Below are 22,739 nucleotides of genomic sequence, written 5' to 3' on the forward strand. Positions count from 1 at the left end.
TAAGCTTCGTGGCCTAGGGTTAGACCTGTGCCATCGCCCTTAGGCTCTACTAATACGTTCTCTCTCATTTTTACCTGGCTGGTTTGCGGACTGGATGGATCATAAGAAGGTACATAGTTCTTCAGAGTATCCTGAGGATTCAGGTGGGGAGGATATCTGATTGTTGGATGAGAGAAGTAGCTCGATGGGGCTGGCGGAAGAATAGCTTGTGTTGGAAATGGCAGCGGTGAGGGCGGAGGTGGAGTCCGAGTTGAGATGACTGTAAGAGACAGAAAAGGTGAGAGTAACTCGTCAGCTATTGTCCTTACAGCTCCAACTCGACCTGCAGAACCCCAGGAAACTAAACAACCAACTGCTCCTCATTTTTTTTTCTGATTTGACCAAACTCTCTTAAAATAAGCTAGTCTTTTATTTGTATTCTCCATGCCTGGACTGCTAAGTACACACAGACATAACGTCCAGTCTAGGAAATGAACAATCTCACTTTCTAGATCCATGAATGGTTTTAAAAAAAGAAGTTTCTCTTTTATGAAAGTGAAAGTGTTAGTCTCTCAGTCACGTCTGACTCTTTCAGACCCCATTGACTGTAGCCTGCCAGGCTCCTCTGTCCATGGAATTCTCCAGGCAAGATTCTCTTTTATAGGTTAAACTAATACTTCATAAAACATTTCTCTAAGCAAAGTTATCTCCCACCAGAACACATTTTTTGATTAAAAAGTCTTTGCGTCCTAAGTCGAGATTAAGTCATAGCAGTAATTAGAGGTCATGAGACCCACACATTTTCTACCAAAATTTAAAACAGAAGTGTGCTTCAATTTTAAATAAATATTTTCCACTATTTAGAAAGGAAGCCAATAATTAGTAAATAATAATGTCCCAAACAGTTACCCGATCATTGTATAAATGCTTATGAATATTTGAATGGAAACCTGGAAACTCTTTTTTTTTTTTTTTTATGAAAAAGTTCCTTTTAAAACCAAAAGAGTTCTAGTTTCTTACTCTCAGAAATGCAAACTTTCATATAGGCATATTAACTTACCCATAAATCACATATTTTATAAAGAGAAATTATGTACAAAACATATGTAATGTGGATAATGTTTAATATTACTATAATTTTTCAACATTAGATCATAATTTATTATTCAGTTTTCGAAATATAATTGTTAAGTTTAAAAATGGGTAAAGAATGTAACTGCATAATCATTATCTCCTCAATGTTGAATTTGTACTTTATATATAAGTACATTTGAAGAGTATCAATCAGTATATGCACAGAGTTGGACACGACTGAAGCAACTCGGCATGCATGCATGCACTGGAGATGGAAATGGCAACCCACTCCAGTATTCTTGCCTGGAGAATCTCAGGGACAGAGGAGCCTGGTGGGCTGCCATCTATGGGGTCGTGCAGAGCCAGACATGACTGGAGCGACTTAGCGGCAGCAGCAAGTGCTTTAAGACCTAGTTTGGTCCCACTTCCTTGGCCTCATCTCTCCCTGTGCAGAGCACATTTTGGTATTGTGTATTCCTCAATATACAGCAGTTCCTTGCTGCAATGACCTCCAATTTGTTGATACTCGCTGTCTGCTCTGCCTGAAATGTCCGTCTCCCTAGCTTGTTCCCTTTTGTTGTGAACCTACCTCTTCCAGGCATCTATCCTCCATGTATTCAATCCTGTTTGTGTTCAATGCCTAGCTGATGTTGTGGTCTCTCTCTCTCCCCACTATGCCATTACTCGTTAAGGAGAGGAAATGTTGCTCCGGACAAGGGTGCTACATGTCCTAATACATTACATACTGAACATACCATACATAGGGTAAAAGACAAAGGTGGAGGGCTTGTCTGGATCTTCCAGGGTTTATTATGTAAAAATGTACTGTTGAACTTTTTCCAAATGTTAGAAATATAAATACTTTAATCAGACATCATAAGGGGTGATCTGACTTCGAAGTTCATTTTGCCCCACTCAACATTACAAATGTATGAAATAGTTACTGATTTTTTTCACTTATCTTAGCAGTCCAATAAATGTAAAAAAAATTATATACCAATTTGACTTGTATAGTCTTCTCTTAATTTTATAATTGTCTTAATGATAGCATTGAAGGCTATGCATTTTTTAAGTACAGTGACAATACCTATCAATATATATTTATAGACCAAACTTAAGAATTTTATTATAAACAGTTGTTATATCCCTTGAATAAAGGTTTAAAACCTAGATTCATTTCTTTGAAGAATAAGGAGTTGCCACCCTGGTGGCTAAGACGGTAAAGCGTCTGTCTACAGTCTATCTACAGTACGGGAGACCCGGGTTCAAGCCCTGGGTTGGGAAGATCCCCTGGAGAAGGAAATGGCAATCCACACCAGGACTATTGCCTGGAAAATCCCATGGACAGAGGAGCCTGGCAGACTACAGTCCATGGGGTCACAAAGAGTCGGACACGCCTGAGAGACTTCACTTCACTATATATTTAAAGAAATAAGAGTATCACTATAAACATATTATTTTGTATATAAAAAAATTTTCTTCATCTTAAAGTCAGCCTACTCCTCTCTTGGGTTTAAGAGCAATAGGAAGAAAGTATGCAATATCGCTTACGAATTAGATCTCATTTTTAATTTTGAAAGAGCATTTGATGTGAATCATTCTTCAAAGTATAAATGTGAAATACTGGATTCTTCTTCCTATTTAAATTATGATATTAAACATAATATCAAGTGTACTAGCCCACAGGAAGGATTTATATATATAAAGTAATCGTCAAAATGTCTCTTATTTTCTGATTAATTTTGCTCCCAAACAAGTAGTTAAAATATTGATTTCTATAGAGAAAATCTATGGAAATAGAATCTATACATCAATGCTGCTAGAAATATTTTAGACTCAGCTGTATCCTTGAAATTCCATCTTTCTCTTAGTAAAATATATAGAATTAGGACCAATGTGGAAGCTACTGTTAAGATAACTATATATTTGCTTATTTCTTATGATTATAGTCTTGATCCATCCCCAAGACTTTGGACTCTGCAAACAGGAGGGAGGTTTCTCGTCTATGCTTGAAACTCCTCACCACTGTGTGCAACTCCAGGTATTCCGGGATGGTGGTGCTGGGGGAAAGTGCTCAGTCTTGGGGAGGAATCTTGTGGAGATGTAGAGCTGAACAATGGCTTTTCGGGCTTCTTCATAGTAGTCGGAGAAGACATATCTGCAGAGAAAGAGAGGAAAGTCCAAGCTTTATGACATTCTCAAGCTACAAGTTTCATGCCAACCTAGTAAGAGATCTCATTTGCCAATGTCTTGTGATTTTTGTATGTCTGGCTCTTTTACAAAATACATTCTGAGTCAAAGACCCAGCTACGTTGGAGTTTTAAAATATCCGTCAGAAACAATCTCCACTGAAGCTAACACAAAGCTTCATTAAAAGTATCATCAGAATTATTCCAACTACTAAGTGAATCTTGAACTTAGCATCCCCTGGTCCTTTGGTTCATATCTAGGTCTTTTCTAACCTCAGCATTTCATTTATAAGTGTATTCAATTCAGGGGTTTGTCTTTTGATTGACTGACTGTGTAGGGAAGAAAATAGAAGAAAACCTGGTGCAAAAGTGAAAAATAACCTTTGTGTATGCTGTTAAGTGTATCAGTAATTTAAAAATTTTTATGAAAAACTAAATCAACCCTGAATATTCACTGGAAGGACTGATGCTGGGGTAAGAGGAGAAGGGGGCGACAGAAGATGAGATGGTTAGATGTCATCACAATGAACATGAGTTTGAGCAAATTCAGGTAAGTAGTGAAGGACAGGGAGCCTGGCGTGCCGAAGTTCAGGAGGTTGCAAAGAGTTGAACACGACTTAGCAACTAAAGAACAATAACATTTTATTTGTCTAGCAAAAAAGGCATTCCCTAATTTTCTCATTCTGGAGATATTTACAGAGTTCTTCTATGTGCTAGCTGAAGGGAAGATGTTACAAAAAATTAAAAAGCAATGGCTGCTGTAGGGATATTTACTCTTAGTGAAGAGAAAAATGATAAGAAGAAAATGCTTGCCAACATCAAGAAGGAGGAAGTACGCTGACAGCAGAGGTACTGTGGTGTCGGATGCTACTTTTCCAGCCTCACTATACAGAGGCATTGATCACCTCAGCTTCCTCAGGTTAAGGAAGTGGTGCCGTGTTTAAAACATGGATGCGGGCGACATTTCCAGAAGAGGAAATGTTCTGAAGATGGGAGGCATAACATATGTAAGTAGTACATGTAGTCTGTACTTCAACAAGTACAAAGATGAGGGAGAAAGCGGACAGCTGGCAGGACCTGCACAGTGAGTGGTCACGGACTTCACGTGTAAATGTCTAAACATTTACTCTGATAAGAAAACACTGCTGATGAGCAAAATAGGACCGCATTTGCTGTGTAAAGCAATCCCCCTAGGAACTCCAGGGAAGGTGAATTAGTCGAAATAAAAGGCAGCCATCCTGGATATTACTTGAGAGGGTTAATTAATATAGTCATTCCATAGATATTTACTGAAGGTCTAATACAGGCCAACACTGTGCTAGTTGCTGGGGACATGATGTGACCTAGACTTGGCTTCAGCCTCTGTAAAACTTGATACCTAGAGAGGGAATATAGACAAGTTAAGAAGGAATCATAAAACAATGTAAAAAGCGCTGTGACAGAAGTCAGGGCTTTATTCATTCATTCATCCCACAAACATTGTATACTGCCAAAATATTGAGACTTGGAAGAAGAGTACAGACAGAGCTAATGTAATAATAGATACTTCAACAGAACTGACCCAATTTAATGAATAACTAGTTTAGAAGGTCATTGTCTTGGGTGACTGTGAGGTTGTACCATGCAGCTAGTTTGAATGGGGGATTCAGGAGGAAACCCCAGTTGGCAAGGATATGTACCCCTTTTCTCAACATCTTAAGTAATGTTGATTTTTATAGAGGTTTATAAATGTAGAGTGAAATATTTCAAACATCATATGAGCTAGTAAGTTTAGATTTCCATTATCAAAAACTTTAAATATATATGAGGTAGACAGAATAGTAATTCTCTGGTACTCATCACCCAACTTCTTTGACTATTCAATTATTTCATTTTTATCCCATCTATACTCGCTCCCCCTGTCTTACTTTGAAGCAAATCTAAGGCATCATATAATTCCACCTATAAATATTTCAGTTTGTATCTCTAAAAAATGAGAAAATTTTGTTTTAAAAAAACCCAAGACTTTATCACACATAAAATATATTTACATGTTGCATTTTTAATTAGTAACTTTTTGACATGAGAAAAAAATTCATGGTGCTACTGATACAAGAAACTAGTTATCATTGTTTCACCATTTAAAAAATTACCTAAATTCTGGGAAAGGCATCTGATAAAATTAAATATATGCTTTCAGTTCACTGGCATGTAAAGAATAGATATGCTACTGTAACCACAGCAGATATCACAGTCTATGAAAAAATGACAGGAGTATTTGTAGCCTTAAGCTACAATTTGTGACTAACTGGTTGTCACTAATCTATGAGAACTTTGATGAGTCAGTGTACCATTTCCTTACACTATCTCTCTCAAAAAGGAAAGACACATTTTACTAATGAAACCACAAAATTAATACTATTACCAAAAAGAGATAAATTTTAAAACTATTTAAAAAATAGACAAAGGAAGTTCATTTCAGCTAAGTTACCTTGAAAAATGCCAAAAATAATAGTTGATTTCACTTAAGAGTTATGTGATTTTGAAAGGCAACACCACAAATATACATTTTGGCCTGCTGTAAGTTAATCACAAACATACAGATTATTATAGGTAGAAAGAACTGCTTTTTCCATCCCTCACTTGATAGGTGATGTAATAAGTTTCCATTCCAAATTTTTAATTTAAAATTAACTCTTAGAAAAAGAAACGTAAGTTTCTGTTGACACTTTACATTGTGCTTCAATATAAATTTTGAATAAAATTAACCTGAGTAAATGAGTTTCTAAAGACTCCATACTACAAGCAATAAACCATGTACTGTACATCATTTAAAAGCAGTTAAATATGACCATAGTTTGGGAAGCAGAATAGAGTGTCATTCTGGTTATGTCATTTCCGGAGAAGATCAACCAAGGCTATTGCAACTACTATAACTATTTTGGGATTTTCATTAAACCCATGTGAATTTATGTGAGCCTCTTTTCATAAAGGGCCCATAAATCAGAGGTGTTTGTACAGAGAAGTTCAACAATATAGGTGATTATGTAATTTTTGAGAAATGAAGCCTTTGCAATTTCTTAGTCAAAATGATACACTTGCTTTACTGGGTAATTATTATAGATCCATTTATTTTACTAGTTTTCTTTAGGCATATACTGAATAATGATACCTTCATGTTCAAAACACACAGAGGAATTATAGAGGCCAGCACTACAGAAATAATAAAATTCGCTCTTCAAATTGTAAAAGGGACCACAAACTGCCATCTTTTTTAAACAACAAAATTACCTTAAGGAAAAATAAGAATGTGAAGGTCCACTGTCTCTACTGAAACAATTTTTTTTTAGAAACAGATAAAGACTGGTAGTATTAGAAAATAGCCTTAACTGCCTTTGTTTTGCCACTATGAGATCAATTGGGCTCATTAATCATCTCACACGCTAGTAAAGTAATGCTCAAAATTCTCTAAGCCAGGCTTCAGCAATACGTGAACCGTGAACTTCCAGATGTTCAAGCTGGTTTTAGAAAAGGCAGAGGAACCAGAGATGAAACTGCCAACATCCGCTGGGTCACTGAAAAAGCAAAAGAGTTTCAGAAAAACATCTATTTCTGCTTTATTGACTATGCCAAAGCCTCTGACTGTGTGGATCACAGTAAACTGTGGAAAATTCTGAAAGAGATGGGAATACCAGACCACCTGACCTGCCTCTTGAGAAACCTATATGCAGATCAGGAAACAACAGTTAGAACTGGACATGGAACAATAGACTGGTTCCAAATAGGAAAAGGAGTACGCCAAGGCTGTATATTGTCGCCCTGCTTGTTTAACTTATATGTAGAGTACATCATGAGAAACGCTGGGCTAGAAGAAGCACAAGATGGAATCAAGATTGCCAGGAGGAATATCAATAACCTCAGATGCAGATGACACCACCCTTATAGCAGAAAGTGAAGAGGAACTCAAAAGCCTCTTGATGAAAGTGAAAGTGGAGAGTGAAAAAGTTGGCTTAAAGCTCAACATTCAGAAAACTAAGATCATGGCATCTGGTCATGGCATCATCACTTCATGGGAAATAGATGGGGAAACAGTGGAAACAGTATCACACTTTATTTTTCTGGGCTCCAAAATCACTACAGATGGTGACTGCAGCCATGAAATTAAAAGATGCTTACTCCTTAGAAGAAAAGTTATGACCAACCTAGACAGCATATTCAAAAGCAGAGACATTACTTTGCCAACAAAGGTCCATCTAGTCAAGGCTATGGTTTTTCCAGGGGTCATGTATGGATGTGAGAGTTGGACTGTGAAGAAAGCTGAGCACCGAAGAATTGATGGTTTTGAACTCTGGTGTTGGAGAAGGCTCTTGAGGGTCCCTTGGGCTGCAAGGAGATCCAACCAGTCCATCCTAAAGGAGACCAGTCCTGGGTATTCATTGGAAGGACTGATGAAACTCCAGTACTTTGGCCACCTCATGCGAAGAGTTGACTCATTGGAAAAGACTCTGATGCTGGGAAGGATGGGGGGCAGGAGGAGAAGGGGACGACAGAGGATGAGATGGCTGGATGGCATCACCAACTTGATGGACATGAGTTTGAGTGAACTCCGGGAGTTGGTGATGGACAGCAAGGCCTGGTGTGCCACAATTTATGGGGTCGCAAAGAGTCGGACACAACTGAGCGACTTAACTGAACTGAACTGAGTCAATAAAAATATATTGGTGTACAGCATGTAGAATGCACTATATTTAAGGTGACATAAAATGAGCCCCCCCTATCTTACAAAGGAGAAAAAAACCTCTCTGGCCTGAAGAGAGAATAAAAATAAAGGTCAATTATCTGGGAGAAGTAGAGTCACTAGCTATTACATTTTAAGCATGAATCAAACTCAGATTATTTTAATTTTATTTTAATGTCTGCAGTCCGACAGACCTCATGCCAAACTGAAAAATGATATCATTTCCATGTTTAGTGCTCTCATATTCTACAGAAAAAAAAATGTTTGAGGAATAGATACATAGGAAAGATGTTCTTAAGTGACCTTTCTGTGGAGAAAAACAAATGTCAAGCTTTTCACAATCTAATGTCCCTCAAGCAGGAAGAATCATACATAAAAAGATTATGTTGAAAATAAACTGAATAATAATAAAACTGAATAATATGTAAATATGTAATAAGTTGAATAACAATACATACATATTAATGCATATGTTGAATAATACATGAAATAAAGAAGTTGAAGAGAGAGCAAGATGATAAAAAAAGTTTATCAGTTTTTCTTCTGGTGAGAAGGAGGCTGGAGCTGCTGGTAGCAGATGCAAGGGAAGCAAAGGACTATGAAGGCTTGAAACCAGACAAAGAAATTTAAATGTGATCTGGAAAGCAGCACTATAGAAATGAATTGATTTCAGAAGGGAAATCTTTCCAAAACTCTTATTTTTTTCTCTTCCACAAATTGGCCCATTTGATTGGTATTGGGTTAAACAAGAATTTCCTTTCTATACTCATTCTTAAATATTCCTCATTGTGGTTCTTTATAAAAAGAGTAGTTGGAATCATCTTCTTCAAATGGTATCTTCTTCATTTTAAGATCTAGCATGGTACCACATTTTTACATAAATATTTCCTTATCATTCTATTAAACTTTAGCTAGGCTACTTTGTTTATGGTGTCTTGGAAGTGAAAAAGGCCACGGGGGATGTATTTCTAACTCAGCGCCTTTCCTAGCATATGATAGTCCCTCAGGCTAGGAAATTAGGTCGTTCTGTCTTCTTATGCCATTTACAGAACAATATTTTATCCACTGAACCAACTTGACTTATTTTCTTTTTAAGTAATCCCTCCTAAAGAACTTTGGAGGTCTAGATTTCCTAATGATCTTTTGATTGTTTCTTATATTACTTGATCATTATTTCATTATTATTTTGTTATTGTTATTATATTATTATTTTGTACTTGTTACATCCATAGCATGCATCTGTATGCATCTCTGTGTGTGTATATATATACACACACAAACACACACACACGTTCATTTTGTAAAAAGTTGACTAATGTCTTACTACCTATAGAAGATGATTTATCAAGGGCACAAAAAACGTGGAGGATAGATCATGCTACTCAAAAGAAGGAAGAAGAAATAGAGCAGACATTGTGTCTAGGCAGTTTATTTTACAATCTCTTGCATGTGAAAGAAGCTATCTGGTCAAATGATAACCAGTAGTGTAGGATGAGTGAAATAACCACAGTCAGTCTTAAAATGTATCATGAGGGGATAGACACCACCAGATGAGAAAGAACTGAATGTAAAGTGAACAGAAAGAACCAAATCAGTCACTGAGCTTCTAAGAAGTGTAAGAAAAGTGCAAGGCATAAAGTTCAAGATGTTAAGACCACTTGTTCCTTGTGCTGGTGACACAGTTCAGCACAGAAGACAGACATCAACTATAGAAATCTATTAAATAATTCCAAGTGTGATAATATTGGGCTATAGAAAGAATTCTTCTAAATGGCAAAAAGCTAGGAGTCTGTTGCTTTTTAAAGGAGGTTCACATTGACGGTGTTCATCTTCAGTGTCCACACCCACGTTTACATTTATAATTGGACAATTAGCTATGGCTTTAGAAACCAATTGTGTAGTTAAATGAATAAAAGGTTACCATGTAAGAAAAGGTTCACGGCGAATACTTCTGTAAGTTGGTTCATTTAGACTTAAGCATACCTTTAAATAAATATTTTGCAAAAGCATGTTATCACATAAATTTTACTAGCCATACTATAATATTGCTGGCACTCTGACATACATACATCCTAAACCCTGATGTGTCATTCATTTCACAGTATCACTTCAAAGAGATAAAGGTATAAGCAAATAAAGTGGCTAGATCAACTCATCTCACAAGGTAATTTCATCTACAAAGGAGGAGCGTTGCTGTGAAACACAGCGTATGTACTTGACTCGTCGGCAGCTTGCACAAATGGCGCCCCAGATGTATATCTGTTCAAGTCAGCCCAAGGCAACAATTTTGATCAATTCTAATGTGATAAAATGCTGCAGGGAAAGTGTGCAGAAACGTGTTTACGTCAGCCCTTAATTAAACTGTTGTTCACTTCCAAAGAACCTTAGGAAACACTAATGAGACATGAGTTTTGGCAATTTCTTCATCAAAGCAAAGACCCCTTCCTCAGTCTGTAGCAGCCTGTCATCCAAGTCGCTCCCAGGATAAATGTCACATGACACTCCAATCAGTTAGCCACCTGTTAGCAGAACTTCACTGAAGTCAACTAGTGATCTAGGGCAAGCTCAAACAGCCACCTTAACACACGCCTGTCTGGGACACCTGCTCCTTCTTCACATACAGGAGAGCAATATGTTATCTTTTCCCATATGCTTCAGTAGGTGAATGTTACAAATCTAATTTCTATCACCTACAAGAAACCGTGTCATTTTCTTTTTTTAAAAAAATCCTATTCTTCTTCTCTGTATGACACGGTTTACAGGTTTACAACTATTTGAAGTCAATTATGTAAGATCACACACGAATTCTTGAGTGCCTATGAGGCTGTTCTTTTCAAGCATAGCATAACACTAAATTAAAATATATTAACTGTGCCATTGCTGTGATTTAGAAAAACATATTTTATTTAGTTAACAAAGAAGTAAATTGCCTCAAAATCTATTAAAATTCCAATCCTTTTATATCTTAGTAAGTTGTCTTTCTCATTTATCTGCTACACTTGTAAACAAGTCTAAAAGAATCCTCTAGATACAAATCACCTTTTGCTAACATCTGTTATTTTCCAGTATTTAATATTAAGGTATATTTTATTACTAGGTGCTTAAATAGCTATAATCATTGTTTAAAATGTCTCTATTTTACACATTATCAAGCTTCTGAGCAGATGTTACAGGATTCTTTTTTTTTTTTTTTTCTTTTGCAGAGGAAAGCTCAAGGTGCAATGAAACTTTGCCCCTTTGGAATAAGCATGACACAGATCAAAGAAGAAAAGTGCATTTGTGGGAAAACTTAGCTTAGGGAGTCCAGTGACTGGGATTTGATAAAATTGTATTATCTTGACAAGTCTTCCTAACTTAATACCTCTCATAGTTTCCCAGGTTCCTTTATTTTTTTTTACAGGTTTTAGACTTTCTAGAGTTTTAAGAAGCTTTAAAAATTTACACAAACTCTAGATATAGAAAATCTCTTCAGAAACCAAACTCCTTGTTGGAAGAAGGCAGAGGTGGTCAACACGTTCAACACTGAGGGTCTGTCTAACAACACAAAATGGAGTGAAATATGAATGTGAGCTAAACTGGGGAATTCCTGCTTCCCATTAAAATGGTGGGGTGAAAGCTGGGTGACAACATGAAAAAGAAATGACCCATCTGTATAAAATAATAACGCTATTTATAATACATGAGATAATAAATGCGAGGCCACTAAATCTGGTGTGTGGGACGGGTTCAGGAGCTGGAAATCTGATGCTTTTACTTCAGGCCATAAATCTAGAGTCAGTCCCAAGACAAGGAAACAGCCTGGGCCCTGTGCCCAGAGGACGGGGAGAAGGTAGGAAAGATGCCTCTGCCAACTAAGCTCTAAAGAGACCAGGGTTTCTCTTTCTCCGTTTCTGCCTGGGGGTAAATCATGGGGAAGAGAGGAAAGCTTAGAGGAGAAGTTACTTATAACTGAAAAAGCGTTATGTAAAACACTGAAATTACCAAGCCCAGAGCTCTGATGTATTTATTTCTATTATTTCCCTGGGGGAAGCATACTGACCCTTACTTTCCTGTTTCACCTGTAGATCATGTAAAGATGTGGGGAAGTACCCAGAGGGAGCGTGTCTGGAGGACAAGGAGAGAGAATACGTAGGTGTCTGTACTCGAAGGTTTTGCACATTCCACTAGGTACCCTCTACATTTCCCTGTTTCCTCCACAAAGAAATGGGGTGGGGGCTCTCCGGGGTCCCAGGAAGCAAAGATATAATTGGATGCCCAATGGCTTAAAAGGAAGATAAATGAGAAAAAAAAAAAGAGGTGCATGAGTAGACTCGTAAGGCATTGATTCACTGTTCTTTAAATACATGTCAGAGGACATGCTCCAAAATTGCTCATAGAGCCCTGTGCTCTGTCTAAATAGTATGGATATGACAGTGGAGTTAAACAAACTACTCAGGCACTGCTAGTGAGAATGTAAATTGATAAGATCTTTCCAGACTCTGTGCCAGTATTTATCAAAAGCCTTAGAAATGGACATAATATTTAACTCAGGAATTCTACAGTAAGAGTACATTTCATTGAGCATCTATATATTATATTTGGTGACTTAATGCCAGGGAGTGTACTAGGTATAGGGTCACTGAAGAGAGCCAGACAGGAACAAAATGATGAGACTTAAGTACAAAGATTTGTATGCAATGATTTTTACTGTATCTTTATTAATTATATAGAAAGTTGGAAACTCTCTAAATATTCATGAGCAAAATAGACCTTTAAAACTGAATAGTATAGCCAAAGGGTAACATACGCTGTGGTCATTATGCAGTGGAAACTGAATGACATGGCGTGAGTGCATGCTCAGTCGCTTCAGTCATGTTTGACTTTTTGTGACCCTATGGACTGTAGCCCTCCAGGCTCCTCAGTCCATGGGATTCTCCAGGCAAGAATACTGGAGTGGGTTGCCATGCCCTTCTCCAGGGGATCTTCCCAACCCGGACTGAACCAAGGTCTCCTGAGTCTCCTGCATTGCAACTGGATTCTTTAGTGCTGAGCCCCTGGGGAAGCCTGAATGACATGGTAACAAGCTATTATATTATAAATAAAAGACCAAAAAAAAAAAAAAAAGAAAACAATTTATAAAACAGCATATACAAGCCTAATTTAGTGCAAAAAATTTACTTGAAATAGAATATATAGGATATCCATAAAAAATATATATATAGAAAACAGACTAGCATATGTCCAAATATTAACATGAGTTATCTATACATGATAGAATTATAGGTGATTTTTATTTTCTTTTTTATAATTGACAGTTTGTTTTTCAAATCTTCCACAAATAATTTTTACTTTTATAACAAAAATGGTAAAATACATATTTGGAGAAAAATACTGCCTGTAGCTCCATAGAATATTTTAAATAGTTCTCAAGGATGGGTGGACAATATCGGATATTGATAGTGTGCCAAACACTACACTGTAAGAAGGAAATGCCTCATTGGTCTTAGGTATTAGATGTTGCAAAAATGCAAAATGAAATGCTTCAATATAACATTTGTAATCTACTTGACTAAAGGTGAAATAATGAATTTTGAGAATGCAAGTGAAAAGAAATATCTGAATATCTGTTTCTAAGGACTCTTCTAAATGTAAAATTTTGTGATTTGGTGGCAAATATGAATAAGTCCTTCCCACACAATCCAAGTTAACAAAAGCTCTGAATGTTATGACAAAACCTAGGGACTTAATCTCCCTGCAGTAGTTTGATGATGATGCCAGATGATTCAAAAAACAATTAGCTGCCATGTTAATTATCTCATATATATATATATATATGTATATATTTGCCACACTCTAAAATAACTTTGGAAAATCAGCAAGCTACAGTAAGAGGAGATAAGATATCATCTTCAATTAGATTTGTCAATCCTTTTTTTTTTTTAAGAAATAAGTTCTTTTTCAAAGGAGAAAACAGAAAATATGGTAATCTTCATGTTAAATATATGAAAATTCTTACTTTATAATATTTGAGTTATATAATCTTAACTACACTTGTGTATAATACTGTATCCTTGAGCAGTCTGAAAACTTTTGTGATAATTTAAGTCTCTCTATATAGTATATTCCAACCCAAGCCTGTAAGCAGCATGTTTCTACAAGTCTCTGTTTATCACAACTCTATTAAAAAAAAAAGTCTCCAAGCTTCACCAACACCCAATGCCAAGTTAAAGCTCAAACCCCTTTGAAGCTCACAAACACCTTCCTGATACATAAAGAAAAAAAAGTGTTGAATAATGAGGAACAATGCTACAAGAGTGCATACTGAATAAGTGAAAACTTCATTTTTAAAAGTACTTAAAAATACTTTTGTCCATTAAGCAATTTCATTTTAACAGACAGACAAGGATAAAGTATCTTGAGTAATGCCAGAAAATCTAATTTTCAAGGAGGAAAAACACCAAACAATTATGCAAGATTTTGAGTATATTTTAGATGCTTATTAAATATTGGCATAGGTAAATAGCTGTTATTCGCCATGCCTCTGGGGAGAACTGCTTGGCTATAGAGGCTTATTAGTGTTAAGCATCTGAGAGCCATGGACTATAAAATAAAATCAATACCGTAACCTTAACTGTAAAAGTCAGAGAGATACTGGAAGAGTTCTAATTTAACAAGATTACAGATGACTTTTTAGAGAACATTTGGGGAAAAGCCATGCATTTAGAAACATTTATGCTGTAAGACATCTCAAGGTTGAGGTTGTTACTGATGGTGTTATTATACACGCTGGTAATAGTTAGGGTTGATTTTACTGATGTGTTACTTTAGTGGATTTACAGGAAAGTCCTAGAAATGATTTGGAACTTATTTCAAATAAAATCATTAACCTGAGGTAGTAAACTAATTGCTTAGGAACAACTGTGATTTGATGTGGTTTAGTATAGCAGACAAAAAAATATCATGAAAATTATAAAGTCGTCACTTTGGCAGTTCAATGTAAATATGATTACTCTGCAAAATATTCCATTTCTCTTAATGGAAAAGTAGTCAAAACTGTTATAAATTGTAGTGTTTAAGTTCAATCTAAATCTATATTTTTCCTTTAACAAATGTAAATGAAGAAAAAAAGAACATCCTGTCAATGAAATTACTATGATGGCAAATTTATTATCCTAATGGTTTTAGAAAGCACGAGAAATTGATCAGTAACAAAACCTCTATTTAGTAATGGACCAATTACATTTGTGAGATAATGTCAATGAAACAGAATATTGTCACAGGATAATGGTCTCCTATTGCTACATCCCTAGTCATTTAGAGAAAATAAATGTTGCCGTCTGGCTGAGTCATTTATTTTCAAAGTAGGAGACACTGATCCCATAACAAGGTTCTGTTATAATAGCTCAGTCTCTCTCAATCATTTGTTGTACCAGAATGGTGCAGGACAAGGCATGTATTTGTAAGAACTGCACATTCCTCAGGTATAAGGCAAAACATATGATGCCTCCAAGCACCTACAGAGCCAATTATCATGTTATTCAATAAGAATATTTAAAACAAACATCTAAAAAATAATTTAGGACATTGAAAACCTTCAGAGTTTTCAAAAAGATTCAGGATAAGGAAAGCTTAAAGACTCAAATATTAAATATCTATAAAATCTCTGACTTCAATTAATTTAAAATCCAGAACATTAGAACACATTGTTACCTTAGTATCCAACTTTGGCATCTCATAGATGAAAAAACTCAGTTTACTGACATTCAGTGATTTGTCTAAGGCCATACCACTGTTTACAATTTCCTGGTCAATTAAATGTAATTCTTAAATTTTGATACACCTAGCTCATTTCAAACTGAATGCATATCACACACCTCTACTAAAGACATTCTAGACTTTAGGATTATTTATTAACAACATCTTATTATCAGAAGGAAAAGAGATGCTTAAGCTGAGTTCAGCCCAAGGACTGTATTCATGAATCCCTGAAGTTTGTACATTCTTCTGTCGTTATGTCTGTTTTGTAATGAAATCTCATTTGTGTAAGGAAAAGAAAAACTGTCACATAGGTTTGGTAACCAATCTGCAAAACCATGAACATTCCTGACTGACTTCTTTGGAAGGCAGTATATATAGTAATAATGAGTATGGATTCAGTAACTGAAGAGACAAGGGCTCCGTTCTACCTCTGCTATTTATGATCTGTGTTTCTATGTCAGATTTCTTAACCACTGTACTAGTCGGCTTAACAAGCTGTGGAAAAAAAATGTTTGTTTCTAAAGAGGATTGAAAAGAAAAATATATCTAAAGCCTTAGCTCAATCCTGAAAGGGAGTAAATGCTCAATAAATGGTAGTCACAAATGGCAGAAGGGTCTGGTTTTCCTCATTTATATGTGATTTTTGAACAGAAAAATTAAATTTATGTGGTTTCTTCAATAAATAAATGATATATAAAAGGGAATAAATACAAAAATAGTTAATAGAACAATTATAGGTTAAAGACTGTTTGAAACTACAAGTATGGTACATGGACTGTTTTGGATCGTCATTTAAACAAACAGCCTATAAGATATTCTGGGGAATTCACACATGAGTAATATAGTACATATTAAGGAATTATTGTTGTATTTGTTAAGTTAATAATGATATGGGGGTTGTATTAAAAACAGAATTAAATGTCTATTAGAAACTTAAGTATTCACAAGTAAAATGACACAAAGTCTGGGATTGACTTTAAGATACTAAAAAAAAACCTGGGAGATACTAAATGAAACAAGATGGGCAAAATATTGATGACAGTTAAAGCTGAAAACGGTACATGGAAGCTCACTTTAAGATTCTTTCTGCTTTTGACATTCTCTATAACAAAACGTTTTTTTTTTTAACTTTAAATAGCATGCTTAAATATTCAAGCCAGCTCTCCTCCACATTTATCCATTGAAAGCACTCCAATCTCCTTTTTTTTCCCTAGTTCAGAAACTTTATCATGGCACAAAGTGTAAGGGTAAGAGGTTTTTTAAAAAAGAAGATATAAATTTTACCACCTCAAAATTGTTTTGACAATTCTTCTAGAATCTAAAAACTCATAAATTCACCTCTACTTTTATTCTAGTTCTATAAGGTTTAACAGAACCTTCCATGAAGCTCCCTACGAGAACTGTCCAACTGCCAACACATGTTAAGCAGTGTTCAGATTCTCCTAGTCCCTTTCTCCCTACACAGGTTAAGCTATATCGATTCCTTGGTGGGTGGCAGGATAACAGAAAAATTAAAAAAAAAATAGCCTTTGAAAAAGAAGACTAAGGATCTGGTCTTAATATCTAGACACTCTAGAAGAGACAGCCTCTCATACTTAAATGGGGTGTGTGTGCTCAGTAACTACTGCTGCTGCTGCGTCACTGTGTGACCCCAGAGACGGCAGCGCACCCTGGGACTCTCCAGGCAAGAACACTGGAGTGGGTTGCCATTTTCTTCTCCAATGCATGAGCTATCTCTGATTCTTTGTGACCCCAGTAGCCCACCAGGCTCCTCTGTCCATGGGATTTCCCAGGCAAGAATACTGGTGTGGGTTACCATTTCCTTCTCTAGGGAATCTTCCTGATCCAGGGATCAAACCCGTGTCTCCTGCATTGGCAGGCGGATTGTTTACCACTGAGCCACCCAGGAAGCCTGGGTTGCTTACCTGTAAATAAGGAGTTTCAAGGTAAAGAAGCATCCTGCAATGTGGGAGATCTGGGTTCGATCCATGGGTTTGGAAGATCCCCTGGAGAAGGGAAAGCCTACCCACTCCAGTATTCTGGTCTGGAGAATTCCATAGACTATTTAGGAGGAAAGGAAAGATATACCCATCTGAATGCAGAGTTTCTAAGAACAGCAAGGAGAGACAAGAAAGCCTTCCTCAGTGATCAGTGCAAAGAAATAGAGAAAAACAATAGAATTGAAAGACTAGCGATCTCTTCAAGAAAATTAGAGATACCAAGGGAACATTTCACACAAAGATGGGCTCAATAAAGGACAGAAATGATATGGACCTAATGGAAGTAGAAAATATTAAGAAGAGGTGGCAAGAATACACAGAAGAACTGTACAAAAAAGATCTTACTGACCCAGATAACCACAATGGTGTGATCACTCACCTAGAGTCAGACATCTTGGAATGCAAAGTCAAGTGGGCCTTAGGAAGCATCACTATGAACAAAGCTAGTGGAAGTCACGGAATTCCAGTTGAGCTATTTCAAATCCTAAAAGATGATGCTATGAAACTGCTACACTCAATATGCCAGCAAATTTGGAAAACTCAGCAGTGGCCAGAGGACTGGAAAAGGTCAGTTTTCATTCCAATCCCAAAGAAAGGCAATGCCAAAGAATGAGCCAACAACTGCCCACTTGCACTCATCTCACACGCTAGCAAAGAAATGCTCAAAATTCTCCAAGCCAGGCTTCAACAATACATGAACCATGAACTTCCAGATGTTCAAGCAGGATTTACAAAAGGCAGAGGAATCAGAGACCAAATTGCCAACATTCATTGAATCATTGAAAAAGCAAGAGAGTTCCAGAAAAATATCTACTTCTGCTTTATTGACTATGCCAAAGCCTCTGACTGTGTGCATCACAACAAACTGTGGAAAATTCTGAAAGAGATGGGAATACAGGACCACCTGACTTGCCTCCTGAGAAATCTGTATGCAGGTCAGGAAGCAACAGTTAGAACTGGACATGGAACAACAGACTGGTTCCAAATCGGGAAAGGAGTACGTCAAGGCTGTATATTGTCACCCTGCTTATTTAACTTATGTGCAGAGTACATCATGAGAAATGCCGGGCTTGCTGAAGCACAAGCTGGAATCAAGATTGCCAGGAGAAATATCAATAACCTCAGATATGCAGATGACACCACCCTTATGGCAGAAAGTGAAGAAGAACTAAAAAGCTTCTTGATGAAAGTGAAAGAGGAGAGTGAAAATGTTGGATTAAAGCTCAACATTCAGAAAACGAAGATCATGGCATCTGGTCCCATCACTTCATGGCAAATAGGTAGGCAAACAATAGAAACAGTGTCAGACTCTATTTTTGCTCCAAAATCACTGCAGATGGTGACTGAAGCCATGAAATTAAAAGATGCTTGCTCCTGGGAAGAAAATTATGACCAACCTAGACAGCATATTAAAAAGCAGAGACATTACTTTGCCAACAAAGGTCCATCTAGTCAAAGCTATGGTTTTTCCAGTAGTTACGTATGGATGTGAGAGTTGGACTATAAAGAAAGCTGAGCGGCAAAGAATTGATGCTTTTGAACTGTGGTGCTGTAGAAGACTCTTGAGAGTCTCTTGGACTAAAGGAGATCAAACCAGTCAATCCTAAAGGAAATGAGTCCTGAATACTCATTGGAAGGACTGATGCTGAAGCTGGAACTCCGATACTTTGGCCATCTGATGCAAAGTACTGACTCATTTGAAAAGACCCTGATGCCGGGATTGAAGGCAGGAGGAGAAGGGGACGACAGAAGATGAGATGGTTGGATGGCATCACTGACTCAATGGATATGAGTTTGAGTAAGCTCCGGGAGTTGGTGATGGACAGAGAGGCCTGGAGTGCTGCAGTCCATGGGGTCGCAAATAGGTGGACACAACTGAGTGACTGAACTGAACTGAACTGATACAGTCTATGGAGTCACAAAGAGTTGGACAGGACTGAGTGACTTTCACTAAGGCTTCTAATAATCCGTGTTCTTATGTCTGAAAAATCAACTTCCTATTGTATATGATATTGGTATCATAATAACAAAAGAAACGGGGTTTCCAAGCTACTTCAAAATAAACTTAAATAGGAAATCAGTGCATAATGGATTTGAAATAAAACCTTTTTCCATTTCAAGAAACTTTTTAGGGCACTCTATGATAATGAAGCACACTGTATCCCATGGGTTTTCCACACCCCTAATTTAGGCTGTGTTCCCCCAATCTAGAGGCACAGCATCACACACAGCAAGTTATTTTTTTCAAACCAATTATCCATGGTGGCTTTTCTGCAAAATGCTGTATTTTCAAATTATTAAGGCTCCAGAGAACAGAAGTTGAGTATCACTTCCCACTTATAAGTAGTATTGTCTCTTCTAACATGTACACAGGTTGTGCTCCATCCAAAACACGTCAAAAGAGCACACACATCTGTCAAGTAGTAGTCAGTATAAGGATTCTGATGAAAGCCTCACCAACAACGTACTGTTTTCCTTTCTGTTTGAAAGATATTCATAATGCGATTTTTCTTTTTTTTTTTTACTTTAGTTCTCTAAAGAGGATCTTTATTATCAGTATATTAATCAATTGTGTAATTATATGACTTAATTTATAATTAGATTTCTTTTTTTATTTTTTTTTAAATTTTATTTTTAAACTTTACAATATTGTACTGGTTTTGTGGTTGAAGAAGATGAAAAAGACTGTGATGAAGGCATCGCCAGGGTTTGCCCTCTAATAACATGATGATATATGGAGATTCACTGCAAGTTCTATAAGAACTATAAGTTCTTGATTTTCAGTATTTTTTTTTAATAAGCTGAACAACAACAATGAAAAAAACGCTTTAAAATTGTGCTTAAACAACATGTATCCCTCAAGATCACTTGTATCTTTGATTTTAATTCAAAATCTGATATTTGAACATTTCATATTTAATCCCTGTGATACAAACTCTAGGGATGTAAGGAATTGTTGCTGTTCTATCTGGCCCCCAAAGCAAACTTAAACATTCAGGAGATTATTAAGCTGTTTCCTTGCATTTTTCTAGGACATCACTAAATGTTAGTAGTTATTCAACTATTTGTGAAAGCTGCTCATTCACCTACTTCTACAGTTAGAAACTTGAGAGTTTATCATTTGTCAGACTGTAGTTTGGGCTAGAGCACTGTTTTTTAAAGTTTTGAATGTATGATGGATTCTCCCTATAGATTCTTAGATGGTGGGAAAAAGGGTTCTAAGGTCACAAACTTAATAAACATATTCTGTCAATATCCACTCAGAGATATTCATATTCACAGCAGACAGTAGCATATTAAATATTCTACAAAATGATTTATGAATAAGAAAGTTTAAAGTTTTGTATAAATAAAATTTTCCAATCTTAGTTGAATGTTCTTATATCTAGGAGATATATTAACATTCTTTAAACTTGAATTAAGAAAGGCTAGTCTCTGATTCTGGTTCTATCGGTGTCACCACATTCTACTGACTGTTATTTATTTCCTGTACTTGATTAAATGCATGATACTAAGCTGGCATTATTACTCTTTAGCCCTGAGTGTTCCCTTGAGGCCGTTGGCTTAATTCATTGGATATTTAATACCATATCCTTATAGAACTCTATAAAATGCAAATTGAAATTGAGCACAACATATAAGACTCTATTACTAAACAGAACCTTTGCAAATTTATCACAAATAAATCTCTAGGGTTTGGAAATATATTACAACTTCAAAAAACCTAGCTGAAGAGACTTATTTGTATGACAGAACTGTAACTTTTTTAAGCAGTGTTTTTTTCTAGTACCTACAACAAGTAGACCACTACGCCTAAAGACTGACTGTTTGAGAGTCCAGTTTAAATTTTTAAACTGCTCTTAAAATTGTGATTACATACCAATATACCTCTAAGTAGTGCTAGTTTTTGCCAATATACCAATTTATTGATTTTTGTGTAAGATTTATTTCTCATAATGCTCAAAAGTAAGATGGTCATGCAGACCGCTTCTTCATAATCTGACTTACATTATTCTCTGTGAAGCATATTTTTCATAAAAATAAAAATAAATAATTATAAATAATAAAAAATTATTTATCTGCTTCTGCGATTCTAATAAACCGCTGATTCATCTAAGCCTGAATATAAAACTCCTAAAACACTATTTAATAGACATTTAGTGATATAGTAAAAGTATTTGTAATATATAGCTGGGCTTTATAAATGGAAAATTTAACAGCTTCTCAGTCTGATAAGTATTTGAACAACTAGTAATCTTAGGTAAAATTTTTAGTCTGTTAAATTTCTGGCCTTGAAAATACTACAAGCTTGAGTCCCAAGAAAGCAACTTAAATTAGAGGAAAAACTCAGACCTGTCTCTATTTTTCCTATTACATCATAAGTTACAAAGGACTAGTTTAATGATTTCAAGGGAATTATATCAACAAGGAATTTAGTCTATGAGTTGGCTCAGGTGGAAGAAATTTCAGGTACACAAGTTCTCGGATGGAATATTTTGTGAGGTTAACTATTAAGAATAATAAAAGAAACTTTCAACAAGCAAATTGATACACTGACCCAGTTCAATTAATTTAACTATTAAAATCTAAAATGATGAAAAGCAGTATTCAAGAAACTAACTTGTCAATAGCGGTAAAAGCAGTCACACAGTTTAAGACTAGGAAATTCAAAACAGAAACCAAGCAAGAAAAAAATATTCTAGAATATAGGAAAACAGTGTAAGAGCAGCTGTACATCCCTTTGTTACTGCCCCAGTTTTCTTTTTTCTTCCTTTATATATAAAAGAATACAAAGCTAAAACATAAATATTCTCTAATATAGATGCTGCTGCTGCTGCTAAGTCGCTTCAGTCGTGTCTGACTCTTTGTGACCCCACAGACGGCAGCCCATCAGGCTCCCCCGTCCCTGGGATTCTCCAGGCAAGAACACTGGAGTGGGTTGCCATTTCCTTCTCCAATGCATGAAAGGGAAAAGTGAAAGTGAAGTCACTCAGTTGTGTCCGACTCTTAGCGACCCCATGGACTGCAGCCTACCAGCAAGAG

The 22,739-nt window shown here is 36.2% G+C and overlaps 1 protein-coding gene across 9 annotated transcripts in view; it reads right to left on the reverse strand.

Annotated features, from left to right (window-relative positions):
* NFIB (nuclear factor I/B) overlaps positions 1–22,739 on the reverse strand; it is a 257,564-nt gene that overhangs the window by 37,972 nt on the left and 196,853 nt on the right. For 8 of the 9 annotated variants that reach the window (XM_010857020.1, XM_010857017.1, XM_010857014.1 and 5 more), the window contains exons 7-8: positions 3,077–3,211; positions 75–259 (exon numbers count right to left, since the gene is read on the reverse strand). In XM_010857020.1, the coding sequence (XP_010855322.1) occupies positions 75–259; positions 3,077–3,211 (320 nt within the window). The remainder of the gene's footprint in view (positions 1–74; positions 260–3,076; positions 3,212–22,739) is intronic. The other variant, XM_010857013.1, reaches the window with a different exon arrangement.

The sequence above is a fragment of the Bison bison genome, unplaced genomic scaffold, assembly GCF_000754665.1.
Source record: "Bison bison bison isolate TAMUID 2011002044 unplaced genomic scaffold, Bison_UMD1.0 scf7180017864376, whole genome shotgun sequence".
Taxonomy (NCBI): Eukaryota; Metazoa; Chordata; class Mammalia; order Artiodactyla; family Bovidae; genus Bison; species Bison bison.